This window comes from Odontomachus brunneus, unplaced genomic scaffold, assembly GCF_010583005.1.
Source record: "Odontomachus brunneus isolate Ranch 3 - 2012 unplaced genomic scaffold, Obru_v1 Obru_scaffold_072, whole genome shotgun sequence".
Taxonomy (NCBI): domain Eukaryota; kingdom Metazoa; phylum Arthropoda; class Insecta; order Hymenoptera; family Formicidae; genus Odontomachus; species Odontomachus brunneus.
Window position 1 is genome coordinate 1623095 of NW_022639522.1, and position 19384 is coordinate 1642478.

The following is a 19384-nucleotide window of genomic DNA, read 5'->3' on the forward strand; positions in this document are numbered from 1 at the left end:
TGCGACGCTAGCACTTGCTCTCGCGTCGGCGCGCTGCTTGCTTCTAAAGTGAGATGAACGATTGCGTGCCCGCGGTGAATAAGTGGGCGGTACGCAATGCTTATTTGAGTCGCGGAGTGGGGGTCGGCATACTTTCACTTACAGCGTAAGGTGACTCACCGGAAACAATAGTCACGTTCCGCATTCCATTCAAGCGTCGCGTAGTGACTTATCTACGGCTCGCTACAGCAATAACGCTGAGCGATGTACAACGCGGATCGATACAATCGTCAATAACTTTACTTCTAGACGTCGTAGTGACTTGAAACAAGAATTATTGGAAAGGGGAAATTGTCGTGTTTCCGATGAACGTAGAATCGTCTTCTTATAGAATAAGGATCAGACGTAGTAGTTATGTAAGTACAAAAAACATCGGCTTTTGTGCTCATATTAAGGTACACTAATTATTAATTTATATTAATAATCAATGAGGAACCTTGATTTTGATTTGTAATGCGAGGTGACAGTTTTATGCTTTTGAAGGATATAAAATGCAATTTAAAAGAAAAATGAAATCGTAATGATGGAAATTTTCTTTCTATCGAATATTTTTTATCGTAGCATCAAAGTTTAAATACACTGTGAAATATATATTTGAATATTTATTTAGGATACAGCGTTTACTCACAGAAATAAACTTTATATCCAGCAAATCAATTTTCAGCTATTTTTTTAGTGTAGCTAATACATTTAGATTCGTTGTAGCAACGACATTAAATTGTCTCTATTTCAGTAACACATCTTAGCTATTACACTATATATTTTAGTTCCTGCGGCTAATCCTTTTCCGCATATAGCGTGTATATAGCGTGAGTGATTTTGTGACAGTATTTCCGAGTCGAAATTTTGATATTATATTAATAAAATATTAAATTAAATACTAAATATTAAATATTAAATATTAAATAAAACATTGAAATCATTTGAAATCAATTGAACAATCAATTCTAAAAAATATATATATATAAATCTTTCCTCAAGCCTTAATATAAAAGAAATAACAATAATGAGTCATTTCTACTATTAAATTACACTGAGAAAAAATACTTAAAAATTTATTTCTAGGATATAAAGTTAATTTCTGTAAATGAATTTTACAAACCACAAATAAATTTCTAAATATTTTTCTCTCAGTGTAAGACTATACAGTGCTGTATTTTAAAATTTTTTATTGATCATTTAAGTTTGATAGAATTTGCGGGATTTGCGGGATTTGCGGGAACGTAAAATCGAAATTTTATTCGTGTTTTTCCTATTTCTATTTGTATATTTGAACATCTTACTTTTGCTATATTTCTTAATTCAAAATATTATTTTAAAAATCCTCGGCAGTTCGGATCATTATTGATCACGTAGGCATTTTCTATATTTTATATATAGTACAAAAATTTAATCAACTATGTGAATAACGTTTCATTATGAGCGCTAGTGATCTTACAGCGGTCATAATATTAAGCAACGCGATCAAAGTTTGCAGATGTAACACCGTTGTTTACGGATATCGTGATATATGACGACGCTGCAATTCGTTATTCAGCCCGTTGCATTATTCGGGGATGTGCGTGTGTACGTGCGTGCACGTACTTCGGACGCTCTTAAGGGACTTCGTCCTAGAGGACGATAAATTCTGTTGCTCTCACATTTTCCGTGACTCCTCGTACGTGCGAGGATAAGGATAAAGCGGACGATGAAAGCTCGTGGCATACTGAGAATCCACGCTCTTATTTATTTTCCCTTTTGTTCGCCTGCCATTCGTCATGCTGCCGGCGCGGTGCGCGGAGACGAAATGAAAAACACACTGGAAACGTCGAAAATAACCGTGAATCATGCGGAAATTACCGGGACACCTTTCCCCTCGACTTTGCTCTATCGACTTTGTCGGCCCGCGTAGATACACAGGAGTAGTTGATAAAAAAAATCCACCTTGTCGCGGCAATATTTAATATCGCGAGTAACAGGGACAAAATTTCATTTTCTCCTCCTTTTTCGTTCGCTCCATTTTTTTTCATACGACATCGAGATTATCGTTATCGTAATAAGGATCATTGAGAACGTCCGATAGAGTAAGATCGGAAGCGCCGTTCACAGCACGCGAGAGTGAATCCGAGCAATCGATAGGATTCACGGCAACGTTGAGAGCGGGATCGCGATTTTCCCATGGCGACGATCAGCCTGTGCTCGCCTTCGCCGAGTTATTCCTGGCCCGGTCTCACGGGAGAGACGGAAGGCTGTGAGAATGAGAGATAAGGGCGATTAGAGCGGCGACCCGGCGAAGGAGAAGCAAGTTCGTAAATCAGGATGTTACTCCTCTTGATCCGATTACGAACGATTATATTCCGTGCGGAGTCTTCGCAAAAGAGAGGAGAGAGAGAGAGAGAAGGCAAGAGAGTTGGAGACTCGTCTCGTCGGATCTCTCACAATAACTCGACCAGGTATTGCTTCGCGGCTTTCTTTCCTCTTCGAATTTTTCTTGCTTGCCTTTAGCTCATTTCTCGTTCTTGTTTCCTGCAACGACCGGGAATCAATAACGAGTTTTTCCGCTCGAGATTTCCTTACGTTTATAATAAGAGTAAAAATTGACGTGTTCGATGGGATTATATTTCGCACAAGATCCTTTTCTTTCAATTAACAACTCACGGTAAAATTTCTCAAACAACATCCGAAGAGAAATAATATAATTCGAGGAATTAATTATAGCCGTAGTTTTGCCGTAGTGTCCATTAAAGCACGCGCTCGAGTGATAAATAAACTTGGGTCATAATACTCCAAAACCGTCAGCGTATTAATGGCGTTATTAAAACTTGAACGAAAGTGTTGGGTGTCTGGCGATACGAGAGTTTAGCATCCACTTAATCCTCGAGCAGTCTCAGTAAGACATCCATTCGATTCTGTATAATCTTTTGCTCTCCTCTGTGAGATTTACTTTTCTCTATATCCGGGAGATATCCGCTTTATATCTTTATCGTCATAGGTTTTAAGTCGTTACTTAACAAGCGCCGGCGATACTCCTAGCAGCTTTAGAAAAATATCGACTTTGCGCCGTTTCGTCGTTTCGCAGCAGCTGCATTGTCCATTAAGTAGCCTTAAGTCTGTCCGCTAGGTTCCGTTAGCTCGTAAAATTTCACTGTCGTCGGCACTACTTTTTCTTTGCTGTACGTCTATAAAAGCCGCTCAAGCTCCCCAGCTTAATACGAAATGTCATTTAATTAGATTCTTCTGGAATATATCTCCTCTGAAAATTAAATCTTGTGCAAGCTCGTTATTATAAAAAAAAACGAATTTCTTTAATTGTCCTAAGATGTACAATTTTCATCTGTACATGCTTTCGTGAAGTAGATACTGAATGCAAAAATCAAGTAAATTAGGATGTATGAAATTGAAGCGTATCGCTGGACTCACACACGCGTCGTTCCGTATGCCTCCAGAATCTCTATCCTTTTCCCTTCGCGAATTGTTGCTCTGAAATTGTTATCGACTGAAATAAATGCATTATCCGCGTGCTAGTGAAAAGATCAACATATTTCGCTGAATGATGTTCGGGGTGTGAGAGGCGAGCTTGCGACGCCAGGTCGCGTCGGGCTGCCGATAACAGACCGTCCACAGGATGAGACACGACGGGATGCATCGCGACGTTGCTTAACAGATGGGAAACAGATAGAGATGCTGGGTAACAATCGTGGATGCTGTTGCTGGGACGGATTGCACGTTGCCATTCGGTGAACAATGAGTCGCGGCGACCTCCGAACGGAGAGATGGAATTTGCGTGGTCTCGGGACCACGCGTGTGATATCGGAAAATCAGGGCGGGCTCCAAGCTGCGACAATGCATTCCGGACATATTGCTCCTCGGGATTCTTTCCGCCGCGCTGCATATCGTCCGGGACGCGACGTGCAATCGTTCGAGTAAAGCTTTTATTCGTCGGGCGCGCTATTATTTGTACGTTTAATCGCGGAAGCTTACGAGATGGACGGTGGCAAGCCGCCAGCTTCTTTCTCTTTCTCTCTCTCTTTCTCTCTCGAATATCTATATTTTTTATGTTGAGACATGCGTGATGAAGTACGAGGTGTTTCCTAAGATTCTGCTCTCAGAGACCACCTCGCGCGCCATTTTTGAAACATGCGACAAACAAAATCTTGCGCACGAAAAAAGGCACGTCACTAATTGTCAAATCTTCCGAAGACGTTTATCGATTCAATCCGTAATTAAAAGTAGGTCGAAACACCCAATTATTGGTCCCCCTCATTGCCATTGACACTCTAGAAAAGTCTGTTTTTCCTTGCGACCAATTACGATTGCTCACAGTTTTAGTTGCGAAGTTTTCTATTGAAATCATTGAGGGCGAGCAAGAAGTTTAACTGCAACGCTGGTCGAAGGAAGTCAACTTCTTCTAGAGTGTCAGTGTCCAAGGAGATGTCACTAATTGGACGTTTTACCCGTCAACTGATATGAAATTTTTCTCGTGCTATTTTACAGCCACGTGATGATTTGTGATTGTATAAGGATATCTTTTGCAAAACTTACGATCACGCCTCTGCCGTCGCAGTGGATGGCAGATCCGTGTCTCCTTTAGCGATATCCCGCGTGCTCGAATGTGCGTGCGCGAATCGCACGCGGGATGCGTCCCTGGATTTATGTCACCGCGCTGCACTATGCGGTTACATGACGTTCGCCTGACGTTGCGTCACGCGGTTAGTGTCCATCGAGTCCTACCTATCTACCTACAGTTGCACAAATTGGATCGTCCTCTGCTGCCGTATTTCTCGCTCTCTCGCGGAAATGCCATGGCGATATGTCCCGACTAGTCGTGTACTTCGTCTTCGGACAGAATTTTCGATCGGGCAAAGTCTCGGCGTTCCTATCGTGCCGCGGTTGTACGGTCCGATTAAATTTCCCGGGATCCCCGTGTGGTCACGGAAGTCTGGTATCTGGCATTCGAGCGTCCGTCCTGCGGTTTAGTGGCTGTTATGTAATAAATGTTTGGCGATCCTTAGTAATTGCCCGGAGTTTAATGGCTCGGATACGTGCGATCTTTAACCCTAAAACGGCGCAGAGCGCCGCTGTAGGACTATATCGCACGTAAATCCGCACATAAGCGTAAATCGTCGAAACCAACGCTTTCTACTTGTTCATATATTTTTGTCATTGATCCTAGAGCTACAGCTGACGCGAAAATGACGGCAAATATTTTTTTTCACGTAGAAAAAACAACAGATTTATTTGTCTCTTTGGTGAAACTAATTGATTTATCATACGACACTCATCGCAGTAGTTATCGTGTGTAAAAATAAATAATCAAATACATATTCGCTTGAGATACGCGAGAGGGTTGGCGGGGCGTCTTGACCGAGCTGGAGAATGACGAATTTCAAACTTTCACGTAGGCCGCGTAGTTCGCGACACCGCAACGATTTTTATTTTTCGCCAGTCGCATGTAGCCGTTCTCGCCCCAGTTCTCGCCCCACCAGTTCTTCAGAATCCATTCGGTCGGCGTGTATCCGACAATCAGCATTGCGTGGTTCACCGCGTCCGAGCTGCACAGGTGGTCGTCGTAGACGCCTTTGCTGCGGACGGAAAGGCCGATTAACATATCAAATCAGCTTCCAGCTCAAAGAGATCATTTTCTCTCTAATCTACACAAAATTACATATGTTCCTTCTGTAACGTAAAACCCACATAAAAATTCTTTAATATTTTCTCAAATGCAGTTTAGATTCCAATCAGAATGTTCAACTTTGTTCCAAAATAGATTATCCCACTTCGATACCAATTGAGGATCCTATTCTTGTCTCAAACATGAATTTTCAATTCAGAATTAGAACAGAAATATTAAAAGGATATTAAAGAAATATTAAAAATTAAGGAAATATTAAAATATTATCTATGAAATGAACGATAGATAAAGCAGATGTTCGTTTCGCGTGTGGAGCTTCGGCACGCGTCGTATACGCGAAATTAAGATCGCGGCGGGGAAGCAGAGAAGTTGCATCGCGCGTTGTATCAATTAGAAAACGCGGGGAATGATTGACATTGAACTCGCGCGATCCACGCAAGAGCAGCATATGTATACGCGCGATCACTGATGCATCGCGTTTGCACATTAATAGTCTGTTTATACTATTGATCTCTCGTGTTTTCGTGATCGCGACATCTTCTATTTGTCGCGGACTTACGAAACGGTCGCGAGTCTTCGCGAATCGCTATCGTCTTCGAGTGGCGTGGTCATTTCGTAATTGCTTTCCGTTTGTTTGTTTGTCGGGAATGACGGAGCTCGGGCAGCGTGGCGCCCGGGAAAATGGAAAATGGAAAATCTCGATTCGATATCGCGTCCTTTCGACGCAGGTTTAATGACCGCGACTTTCGACGTTCTTACGAATGATGAAGGGTCATCGCTTCGGCTACGACATTAGGAGGTTATCTCGCGCTGGTAGACTAATTTCCTCGAACGTGTCTTCGACCGCGGGATCTTAGACGAATTTTTCGACCTCTACGTGCAACCGAATGTTACGAACGAATATCGATGTCCGAGTACTTGTAGTCTCTGAAATTTTTCGAGTGAGATCTCATTCAAAGTGAAGATTCGCTACACTGAGAGAAAAAAATAGTTGGAATAACTATAATCTCACTATATTTTATAGTTCGTTTTGGCCTCAAACATATATTTATAGTTCATCTAAACGTGAAGTTATAGTAGAATAAACACAGATTTATAGTCACCATCTTATTACTCTATATATATGGTAAAGTATCTTTTGGGAATATAGTTATATATACCTATATTTGCCAAATATTCCAATTGTATTGACTATATAAAATAGTTAATTTCTCTTACCATTCAATATTTGCTACCTTACTATAGTTTTTATTTCAAATAATTATAATTCTTGGTAAAAATTTTACACGGGTCAGTTATACTATACTCATATTGTAAATATTACAAATATTATGGTAATATTTACTATAAAAATTATATTCCTAATTATAATCTTTTTACTATGCCATTATAGTTCCAAATATCATACATTTTTTTCTCAGTGTAGAAGCGACAGTGAAAATATCGCCATTGGAAATTACAAGAGTGAGTATTTTTCACGCGCAGACTGTTGCACTAATAATCGGCTGATGATAAAATTTACTAAAGATAGGATTAATAAAAATAATTTGAGATACATGTACATTTTATCTTGTTTTCTTAGTTCATTATTGACCGCACAACAAAGTTTACAGGCACAATTAATTGTATGAGAGAAGAAATATCTAAAAAATAGGAAAAAAAGTTTCTTTCGAATGAGAGACTACATTTTTGTACGATTGTTTATTTTATTTGAATAAAAGAATTTAAATTGAAATAAATATGTTATTAGCACTCACCGAATAGATATTTTTTAGGTATTTTTTTCTTAATGTACTTTGTTTATGTAATTTAATAAGACGCGATAGTATCACGGCGATAACTGCAACGATGTTAATTAAAACTTGGAATAAATTCTTAAACCGTACGTGTAAATGTTTCAGTCGATCAGAATAAATTTGTTTCAATGACGGTGAAGTACATTCGATCCACTCTTCAATCTCAAGTAAGAACATTACTCGACTCGAATAACACTCGGGTCGAATAATTCACTCTGTACGAGGGAGAAGTTCAACTTCAAGTGACACAGCTGTCACTTTATTCTTCTACTGGAATTTCATTCGGAGAAATTCACTCAGAGAGTACACTCGACTATTGTTCTTTAAATTCATTATCATTTCTCAATCGATTAATTTTATTCAGTTATTTAAAAAACGGCGAGACTCACGGCGCATGCGACAGCCGATACGTAGCGAAGTGAACTCGTAATTCCAGATTGGCGATAATAATCGGCTGCGATCAATCAAAGGTGGATCCGGATTAAACCGACGGCGACGTGAACGGAGAGGAAGGTATTGCTCGCGCTTGATGTTTTCGTTTAAGCGTAGCTTTCGAGAGGTCGCGCTGGTCAGGGGGTTGTGACTGAAATATTCACTAATTTATTGCCGGATTACGATTGATTAGTTATCTGCGCGAAAGAGAAAAAATTGTTTGTTACCGTCGCGTCAGTTATCGGCGGAATTTTCAATTTATGAGCCGCGCGCTTTGAGGCGTCATAATTCGCGAAAGCATCTCGTCGTAGTGACGAGTGTATTCCCACCCTCCCTCTCTTCCTCTTCCCTGAAAATTGATAGTTGATCGAGCCGCTCGGGGATTGCGAGCGCAGAGCTTCGCGGATCTCAATACGAGCAAGTGTCTTAATGCGCAGCGCGTATTCTCTTGAATGCAGGTGTCTAAAATTATCGCATATTTCGCGAACGTGTCGCGCACACGTCATTTGCTCATTAGTGGCAATTCGCACGGCCGCGCTTTTTCTCCCCGCAGGCCAGCAAACAAAACTCGCTGGTAAAATACTCACTGATAAAGCTGAAACGTCTTCGGCATGGCGTTTATGGACACGGCTATGGGACCGACGCTCGCCACTGCCGCCTCCAGAGCCTCTTCGTCCCGCGCCGGCAGAATCGCCCATGATGTTATATTGACGACGCTCAGATCTCTATGAAATTTGCACTGGCCCTCCTGAAATATTCAAGTTTCTCTCGTTTCTTTTGGTACGATCGTAAAATCTGTCTGTCTCGAACGCCACTGAACGCAGAATGGCTCGATAGTAATAATTCAATGTGAATTAATTGCTCTCAGAGTGTAGAGAAATCGTTCGCTCGCGTTCGAGATGTTCAAGTCGCACGTGTGTTTGCGCTGCGCGCAAGAACGATCACTCTTAAAATATTCCGAGCTCGAAATTAATCTCTTGTTCCCGAAGTGCATACGATTGGATTTATCGTTGCATGAAATTATTATCGGAATTACTATATTTATCACTACACTGTAAAAAACTGATGTGTTAAATTTAACATTTCATATGTCCCAGATCATTCACTCTCATTTATGTATAAATTTAACACAAAACAAATGTAGTAAAAAATAACACGCATAATATGAGAAAAATTAACACAAGAATTTAACACTTGAATACCGTCAGGAATCACAGTTTGTGTTAAATTGACATATATATAATGTTAAATTAATTAAAATAAAATTTTAAAATTTGAGAGAAGTATTAATCTACGATTTTGATGAAATGAAAATGTTAAATTGGCATAATCTATGTCTGACATATTAAATATGTCAATTTAACACAACCTGTGATTCCTAAGAGTTCAAGTGTTAAATTCTTGTATTAATTTTTTCCATGTTATGCATGTTACTTTTTAACACATTTCTTTTGTATTAAATTTACACATAAATGAGAGTGAATGATTTGGGACACATGAAATGTGTTTAATTTGACACATTAGTTTTTACAGTGTAGTGCTTGCGTAAATTGATTGTTGGGTAGATACGCACAGGATTTACAATTAAATTCATCTGTGAATAGAATAACGCATAATTCGGCGCGATATTAGCGCAATTGGATTGAAATGTGGAAACGACAAAAAAAAGAAGCGCAAAACAATTTTTCGGAAAAGATAAACGTATTGAGCATCTTGCTGAGTCATTTCGGCCATAACTGCATGTCGCTTTTTCCTCAATGACGTTAATTAAATAGTAAATATATAGTACGCGCTTCTTATAAATTCAATTCAACGCAATACTATATATCGATAGAGAGTAGCGTCGCGTCGAACGGGAAGCGATCCTAGAAAATTTTTGCTCGCGAAATTCATTGACATTGCTGCATCGCGCGTGTCTGTCACACGTCGAGTATTTTCCCGTTGAGCGATTGGACACATTGTGTGTTCAACTAAATTAACCGGATTAGATAAGCGCACTTTTTTTTACACTTTTGCGAAACACATGCATTCTTCATGTGTGACATAACTATCCAAAATATATCTATTAATAAAAAAGAGTGACGAAATAAGGTCAGTCGGTCAGTCGAGTTGTATTACGGAAGATAATTGCGTTATCGACATATAATTCTGGATCCTCCTCTCGTCAAAATCTTCCACGAAATCTTCCACGAGTTTTTCTGATATTTCCGAGCGGTGCGGCATTCCGCGGAATAATGAAAACGACCTTTACGTTTGTCTCTTCACCGCGATAATTACATTCGCACTGTCTCAGCGTCTTCGTTCGTGGCCGCCAACAACGTATTATTGTGTGCTACGGCCCAGTGAAAATCCAGAAACTCAGACTCACTGTTCCGCCTAGCGTTCAGAGCAAGAAGGTCTGTCCGATAAATTCGTGTGGCCGATTAGTTTCGCGATTGAGCTCCAAGAGAAAACTTTCGCGGGGTTATCGGGAGCGAGTATTTTTCGAACGAAGGAAGGAAAGAAGGCGGAAACAAAGGGATTTTCTTCACATTTGGAAGTTTGAGGGACATTGAACGTTTCGTAGCGCTTTTGCAAATCGTGCGAGAAATCGATTTGTTTAGCACGCGATGTTTCGACGCGACATGTCGCGTGTCGACAGGTGTAGTAGGAGCGTACCTGGGCCTGATATGGGTACAGGGACCTGGCCATGAGACCCTTCGACCTTTCCAGATATCTCAAAGTATTCCTTAGGGAGCCGCCGGAGCAACCGCGGTTCCCGGTCGCCGAGCTGCAATCAACCAACTGTTGTGCGCTCAAGGGGATCAGCATGCCGGTCTGTTTAAAGATCTGTCCCTGTATACTTTCCACGACAGAGTAAGCGTAGCAACTACCGCACTCCCGTTGGTTCACCGGTGGGGTGTTGAAACCGAGTTCGCGCCAATCCAGGCGAGCCGGTATGTCGTGCCGCAGGATCGCCGACAACATCGAGTCGGTCGATAATCGGCGCTTTCGGCTCGGTATTAGTTTTACCTGAGAGAAATCGACAGGGGGAAATGTCCCGTCGAAGCAATTTTATTGCCGTTCGTGTATCGCGACGGACTCGCTCAGCTTTATATTGAAGGTCTCGGTAATGCATTGATTAGGAATTGTACTTAGGAAATGACAATTAAAGATGATAAGATGGTAGAAGATAAGAGCTCTTTGAATGTGTAATTAAATTAAAGGAATAACGGGCCACCAGGAGAGCTCTCGCGCGGATATTGGCGCGCGAGTTTGTAGTGATTATTAGTCGATGTTTTTGGTATCAAATAATAATTAATTCGAAAATATTTTTACATTTTTCTAAAAATTTGGTTTTTCACGAAAGCAATTGTTCATTCTGTTTGAATAAAAGAATTTAGATTTAAGTAAATATGTCACTAATAGCCACATCTCGAATAAATATTTTTTAAATATTTTTCTCTCACACACAGTGCGTATACTTTATATGTATTCGGAAAATTACAAATTATATAATTACAAATTATATATTTAATCATACATTATAAATTATACATTTAAGAATATAAAAATTATATTTTGGAATTAGTCATGGAAAATTAAGATTAATTCTATAAGTAATATAGAATGAAACATACGTATTATTCTAAGGGTGTGTTGCAAATTTATGTATGAATATCCGTGCATGTAGATTTTTCGTCAATTGGTCCTTTAATTGGACACAATTAGGGATCTTCAAAAATATGAGATTGGAAATTGGACATCGAGTACTTTAACTAATGTTCCTGAGACTTGAGGCTCGAAACTTGAATTTCGGAAATTGAAATTAAGGATCTTGAGACTTGTAGACTAGAATTCGGATTTCGCATATTTAGATTAACGAGCTAAATTTGTCAGCGGGTTTCGCTGTTGGTTACGTACCATTTTGCGCATATATTGCGAACTACTGAGATCAGTGATATGGTTATCCCGCAGTGTGTAACTGTGATGTCCCGCGGCGGCCATTAGGTTGTGTTTATAAATCTCCACGAGGTTTTGTTCCCAAGCCATTCGTCTCGCGTTCTCTTGATTTCTCGTGTACGTTTTATTAAACTGCATCTGTTGAAGTATCGCGGGAACGATGATCGATATATGCTTTACGTAGGATAAAAACAAGCGGAACTTTGCGATATATCGTTTATGAGACACACACATATCGTTTATGAGACGCACACATATATCGTTTATGAGACGCACACATATATCGTTTATGAGACGCACACATACATATCTTTGATATTATCAAAGGTATGGAAATTAATTTTGATAATATTGAAAATATTGGTAATTTTAATTTTTCAAATTCGAAGCTATGTATTCTCGCACACATTGTAGAGGAGATATTTCAATTAGATTATATTATATAAATATCTCTCTCTTTTTATACATGAAAGTCGATTGATAAATGACCATAGTTGTGTAAGAATAATCCAACCCATAAAATTATGATTTTGAATTTTTTATTACCAATGATTAGTCCATGTCTTTTTACATAAGATAAAGAAAATCTAATCCTTATTGAGAAAAAAATGTTTTGGTATTTATAACTATAATCATATGAAGAAATAATTACTATAAATTACAGTCAAGACAACAATTTTTTAGTTAATTCTATTATAATTTCAATGATAATAATCTTATATGCATGTTATTACTACTATTTTCTTTTGGAATAACCAAAAAATATAATTTAAGTCCAATTTGACTACAAATTTTTCTCTCACTATGAGTGCTTAAAATTAATCACTTAAAACACTTTTTAGTTTTTAATTGCGTTTTCTTTAGCAATTTTTTAAGTGTTACTTGTCAATGAGTACTTTTAAAGAAAAGAAAATTGACCATACTTGACTTTTTGAACGATTGCGAAGAATCTTAATGTTATTTATAATTTTGAATTATTTTTTTCAAAACGTATTCCATGTGCCAAATATGACAGAATTGTTGTCATATTTTATAAAGCATACTGAGATGAAAAAATATTTACCATATTAAAAACATGTATTTGGTGGATACTAATAATATATATCGCTTATTTGCTGCAACAATGACATAGCTAGAAAATCACCTTTATTCAGTTATTAGTATAAAGTTTGGTACATATACTATTTACAGCTAAAACGACGATTACTTATAGTATTACTTTATTAAATTATACTAAAATGGTATTTTAAAATTCTCATACAAAGTTATAGCAATTAAAAACATTAAATCGTGTCTCTTGAAAAATCATATTTTTTAAGTTATGCCATTGTTGCAGTAAATGAGCAATATGTACTTATAGTAATATAAAATATTTTCCAAATAAGAAAATACATTTTCTTAAAAGCTTAGTTTCTTAAAACTTTAACTTTTTACGAAAATAATTGTTTATATTTTATTTAAATAGAAGAATTTAGATTTAAGTAATAGAATAGAAGAATTAGATTTAAGTATATATATTATTAATAACCACCGAATAAATATTTTTTCTCTCAGTGTACATATCTTATATGCATTTGAAATTGCAAGTCATATAATCAAAAATTATTAATTTATACGTATCCAATAGATCTATAAATTATATATTTAAGAATATCAAAATTACCTTTTAGAATTAATCATAGAAAATTGAAATTACTCTCACGAATAATATGGAGTAAAACACACTAGTATTATTTTAACGTAATATATTAAGAACACATCACCTTATAGGTTTGCCAGTAGTCGTCCAGCTGTTTCGAGATTTCTGGCGGTAAAACGTTGACCCCATTGAATATCTGGAACGCGCGTGTTACGGACGAAATAAATATGAATAGCACAGATACATATAATCGCGAGTGCATACTTGCTCGCGAGTAATTTTTAATTAATTCTTGGGTAGATTGGCAACGGCTATCTTGACGAACCTCGCGATACTGCGTGAGGTCATAACGTTGCAGTGTGGACGATCGTTGTCAGCACACTCGCGAATTGCGTCACTGGACAATCGCTCGCTTTATGCTGATGCATATTTATTTAACTAAACACATATGTACGATACTATATTTCGGCCGGGTCTTTGCGTATGTCTGTGTTTGTATTGTGGTTTAGTATAGGCAGTTAAGTAGTTCTTAGAACGGTTACCTAATTCGAGAAGAAAATAGATTGTGACATTATATATGGGACAATTGGAGCAGTCAATATGTGTTCGAATCGAAAAGTATCTTTATCTCGTGTATAATTTTGCACAGGGTTATGCATTACAGAAATCAATTTCTGTATCGTCATACGTTGAATATAATTTCGTATTTCAACATTATTCAAATCAAGCTTCTTAAAAGAGTCAATTATTAAACTTGAAATATACTGAGATTTTTTGTCGCAGAAGGGAATCACTTGCGCAATAAAACACAGATAGACAAACAAATAGGTGTCGATGAATATTTTTCTTAGACATCTATTCACCAATTTGTAACACCACCTCGTATATCGTGTACGAACACAAGTTAGAATACACAATACAAGGACACGTATGAGGCAAGAGAAAAAAAGTATCACATTTTCGTAACTATTTGTTTATTTAGTGTCTTTCGACGGGCCTCGCGCTAAGGTTACGCGGCCGAAGATTGTCCGCGAAGATTGTCAAGCTGGCAGTTCAAAGTCTTCCGCCGCGCCGGTCGGGCTGCTCCGGCCCGCTGTCGCGAGATGGCGGTAGTCGTAAGTCAGACGTTGTTGTCGCGCGCCGCAACGCTTCCGCGGCGGTCTCGGCGGGCGGTCCTCGTAGTACCGATACGCGCGCGCATCACGCTCGTCTCGTCGCGGTGCTGTCTCTCGTCGCGCGCGTCTCTTCCTCCTTGTGGATCGTCGCGCCGTCATCGTCGTCGCCGTCACCGCCGCCACTGCCGTCGCCGCCGTCGCCGTAGTGTCGCAGGTAAAACCGCTGGAAAAGCGCGAAGGGGCGATGGAACGCGCGCCGTCGAACAACGCCACGAGCCCGCGCACGCGTGCACGCGCGCCGTACATCGCGAACGGCAACAACTCGCGCGACAATTCTTGACACTTCCGCAAAATGGGAGTCCCCTCGCGGTGCCGCTCGCCTTCCGATTACGCGCCGTGATCCATCTCCCATCTTCCTCACTCCGTTCGCACTCTTCTTCTCCTTTCTCGCCGCTTATCGGCACCATATCTCCTCGCCATCTTATTCGCGAGCATCCCGCGACGCATACCTCGGACGTCTCACGTCTCTTTCGGCTCACTCGCTCCTCCCCTCATCATCCTCCGTCGTTTTCGCGTTTCCGTCATCGTTATTTCTCGCGACCACAACGCGAGGCGACGCGACGCACCAGTCGCGCGCAGTGCGAAACTTTCGAACGCGCGCGTTCGCCCGGCTCGCCACGATTCGTCGCGCGTCGTCACGCGCGGCACATTCGAAGCGCCGTGCTGCACCGCTACCACCTTCGTCCCGCGACGATGGACGAGTCCGGGGTCGACATGGGCTTCGACCTGACGGCCGCACTGACCGCCGATCTCACCGCCCACCATGTCGCCACCCTCGGCGATTACGACTTTGAGCAGACCCTGTCTCTCCTGTCGACTTCCACCAAGGATTTGATGTACTATGAGCTGAAAAGCCGTGCTCCTGACACTGCCAGGTATGTGCTGAGAGGTGGGGGGAGGGGCGGGCCGACAATGACGCGGTATTTGACAAAATATTAATGAGAGACACTGATATCGTGCGATAATCGAGCATATCTCGCGTCCAATTGACATTGACGCCGTTGCCGTTATACGCGACGGTATATAATGACGTTAATAAAAAGTAATATTCGGAGATTTGTTAATGTTGCGAGTGTTAATGGATATCGACAGATTGAGCGATTAATGTTAATCGGAATAATGATGTTGCGCCAACTGAGAGAGATAATGTGATTAACGGAGAGGGAATGTAAATTTTAATTGGAAATATTACTTGTAACGTATTAATTACAATTATTGACCGTAAATTTTATTTACAGCGATTATATGCAGAGATTATATATATATATATATATATATATATATATATAAAAACATATATCGATATCTATGCACAAACAAAAGGCAGTGGATAACACTCCGGTCCCACGCTTGCCGCGTTAGAACACAGAGGCGCGAGAGATGCTTTTATTTGGAGTACGATATCGTGACTGCTCTGCGGGTGTACGAACGATTACAAAGAAGTATAAGATACACAAGGAAATCCATTGTGTTATTATGCGTTTACGAAAGCTTCGGCTTTTGAAGCACTGATTTTTTTCTACTGAAACATACGGACTACAATTTCATTTCGGGATGCAAATTTATTACACTGAGAGAAAAAGCAGCTAGATCAACAAAATCGGTAATCATTCTGCTTTAAAGAAATATTGAATCTATTGAGCGAATTACGCGAATTACGCGTTAGTGTTAATTACTGAACTATGTCAATCAAGCAAATCGCAATCATTCAATCAATTGATAACTTTTATCACAACAGCCATATATTCGTTCAATCGACTAAACGTTTGCTTGAATCAATTTTATTTAACTCAATCACTTTTTTCTCAGTGTATAATTTTGATCTGATATACAAATTTATCGCATAATTAATGTGACATAAAATATATCATATAAAAAAATTTGATTTATATAGAATAATTAAACAAGGAATATACATCTACGTATATAGAATTACACATATTGCCCTATAGAGAGAAAGAGAGAGAGGGGGAAAGGTGGAATAGTTAAGAATATTCAGTAAACAAAAAGAGTTAATCCAACTTGCTTTGTGAGTTAACAAATTTTCGGTGAAAGAAAGCGATACGTGATACGTCCGTTTTCCGTGATTACCATCAAATGTAATCATAAGTAAACATGAGCCGTTATCAGCCTGTGACCGCTGTATGTCTCCACATAGACATACAGAGTGTCCAAAAAAAATGTACTATGTGGCTTTTCATTTTACAATAAAGCGTAAATGTTGTAATAAAGATTAGCTATTACATTTTATGTCCGTTTAAACCGTCGCGTTTATCTCGTGTGTTCGAAATATCCTGCATGCTTATCGAGTCTTTATCGACAATATGTTAACAAGCAAGTGTGTACATCTTTTTTTACGGCCTGTATCTTTTGTCTGTAGATCTATACAGCAATCATTATCGTGTGTTTATGTACAATTAGTCAGAACATTCAGGAACTTTGAGGCGACTATTAAGTTTCAAGTATACTGTAAAATCATGTACTATGTCGAAACACAATAGAAATTCGATTAATCTGCGCGATTGTAAAATGAGAAATTGGGTCACATCTCAGCGAATACGATCAAGTGTATTAGATATAGACTGGGCGAAAGGGCACCTGCTCCAGTTCCATTAATATCCAGAAAAGAAGAAGTGTATTAGAGAGATCGAAATAAATCGTTATCTGACGTTACGTAGGTACATAATAAAAATAGCATAGTACACAGAGAGAACGATTTGGTTGAATAAAATAAACACTTATTTGGAATAGTCCAAACGAATGGAACAAATCAATTTTTGATTGATCGAACAAAATTTTGTTTGACGTTACAAAAATATTTATTTGCGGCTTAATTTCAAAGAAATATTTTTGTTGTGTCAATTAAATAATTTGTTTGAACTATTCCAAAGAAACATTTATTTAATTCAATAAATCGTTCTCTCTGTATACACATCGAAATTTAGCGTTATCCGACGGTCGCAATTTTTTGATCGTCATAATATTGAATGGCGATAAGATTGGCCTCTCTTTCTCTTTTTCTCTCTTTTTCTCTCTTTCTCTCTCTTTCTCTCTCTTTCTCTCTCTTACGGTGTACACGCGGCGGATCCACGTGGCTTCCGTAATGAGGAGATTAAGATCAGCTCACGCACGAGCGACGGTATCGCCTATTGTACGCGCGAGTTTATCCCGTACAAGAAAATTGATTACGCGACGTGGGACGGTAACGGATAGCTTTTAGGTTTGTTTACGAGGCGTTGTCGCACAATTTCTGAAATGCCAGAGAAAATATTTGGACACGGGCTAAGCGGCGAGATAGTCGCTAGTCGAAGAAGAGCGGCGATTTTGAGAGGTGGCGCGTTCCCTTTCGACGCCAACACAATATGTTATCTAATCGCTCAAATACAGGATATATAAATATAGTTTTGCTAACGGAAAATAGCTCTCGCGAGGAAATTCGTGCGGAGCATTGCTCTTGGTGAAAACTCGACTGATTTAGTTACCTGGTTCTTTCAAGAGAAGATGTTCGACATCCTTATTTGGGTTGTGAAAACCCGCGATATTTAGGTTGTTTGCCATTATCATTTAACGGCGGGTGGTGAATCGAGCTCGCCGCGTGGTTTCTGATCTCGGGTAACTGTTCTTTGAAGACACTGAAATGGGATGGTGCGCGAGGGCGAAGATAGAATCGTTCGATAAACGAACAAGCTCGGGAAAGACCGACGATGGGCATTTGATGCGCGCAATAAACTTCAGCGCGAATCAATACAGATTAGTCCGCGCACCGAACGTTGCCTGCGTAGAATTTTTATGTTCGTTACAAAAAGATGCCGTCAGTCCATTTACAGACTCTTAATCTCATTTTTAATTTATATAGAACTCTCTCTCTCTCTTGAAATTGATCGTAACGAACTTTTCGGAGTACACGTGAAAAATGCAAGGACCAGACGAGTTCGCTTTTTTTTACAAAAAAAAGGAAAAAAGATAGATTTTTCAGCGTTCAGTATTCGTTGGATATAGTGGCCTATCGGTTGATGCGTGAACCACACGTCTCCGCGTGCCGTACGGTGAAAAAAATGGCAGTGGTTCCCGCTCCAATTTTGACTGCGAAATTGAATCAAATCTAATCAAACTCGTCCCGCACGTGTCCAGTTTCTATAAGAATCGAAACGTGTCGCGCATGCGACTGACGGGAAAAGTGGCGCGCCCTCGTCACTCGTGTGTCCTCGACGATGAAGTGAAGTGAATCGTTGGCGATAAAATCTAAAAGAGAGAAAAAGGAAAGGAAATCTTGTGAAATGCCTCGAGTTATTATTTATCGAACGATTCGATAGTGCGAAGAGTGGGCTGCTTCTCGCGGCTGAGGCTCTCGCGTCGCATATGAAAGGGGCAAGTCGTTATATTCATGAATCTATTAACGAGACGACGTGGTTGCTTGTTCGAGCGTCCGAGTAAATCGTGAGCATTAGCAGCACCAAACGATCGTGATTGATACGCGATCTCGCAGGAAAACATGTGCTCGACTCCGTGTTGATTAACAGCGTTTAACTGTGCATCTTGGATACTCGCCTTAGGGTCGGGTACCAACGATTCTTGATTCGTCGGCTTCATGGAGCGAGGCTGCAACACGCGCACTGCGAATATCAACTTTCACACAACCCCTGAGAGTTTCCTCGAAAGAGACAGACAGACAGAGAGAGATAGATAGATAGAGAGAGAGAGAGAGAGGGAGGGGGAGAGAAAGAGAGAGGGAGGGGGAGAGAGAGAGGGA

General features: G+C 39.7%; 2 protein-coding genes across 3 annotated transcripts in view; one reads left to right on the forward strand and one right to left on the reverse strand.

The window, feature by feature from the left end:
* Nucleotides 1-4754: 4754 nt before the first annotated feature.
* LOC116847018 (cathepsin L1-like) lies at nucleotides 4755-14440 on the reverse strand. 2 transcript variants are annotated; one of them, XM_032821566.1, is made up of 5 exons: nucleotides 13584-14440; nucleotides 11782-11958; nucleotides 10537-10890; nucleotides 8466-8626; nucleotides 4755-5595 (listed from the first exon to the last, which is right to left on the reverse strand). In XM_032821566.1, the coding sequence occupies exons 1-5, from the start codon at nucleotides 13719-13721 to the stop codon at nucleotides 5451-5453; spliced, it is 975 nt and encodes a 324-aa protein (XP_032677457.1). In that variant the 5' UTR covers nucleotides 13722-14440; the 3' UTR covers nucleotides 4755-5450. The 2 variants fall into 2 exon arrangements, with proteins under 2 accessions (XP_032677457.1, XP_032677456.1); XM_032821565.1 differs by having other exon boundaries at nucleotides 4760-5600.
* A 100-nt stretch (nucleotides 14441-14540) lies between these two features.
* Nucleotides 14541-19384, forward strand: part of LOC116847017 (transcription factor EC) — a 104521-nt gene continuing 99677 nt past the window's right edge. Inside the window, exon 1 of the mRNA XM_032821563.1 lies at nucleotides 14541-15509. Within this exon, the coding sequence (XP_032677454.1) occupies nucleotides 14563-15509 (947 nt within the window). The 5' untranslated portion in view covers nucleotides 14541-14562. The remainder of the gene's footprint in view (nucleotides 15510-19384) is intronic.

Excerpts from the sequence above, each read along its gene's own strand:
- LOC116847018 (XM_032821565.1), bottom strand. The coding sequence starts at position 13,721 with ATGCACTCGCGATTATATGTATCTGTGCTATTCATATTTATTTCGTCC. Across the intron at positions 8,627-10,536 it reads TGTACCCATATCAGGCCCAG|GAGGGCCAGTGCAAATTTCA; the intron begins GTACGCTCCTAC and ends TGAATATTTCAG. Across the intron at positions 5,601-8,465 it reads AAGACGTTTCAGCTTTATCA|CAAAGGCGTCTACGACGACC; the intron begins GTGAGTATTTTA and ends TTCCGTCCGCAG.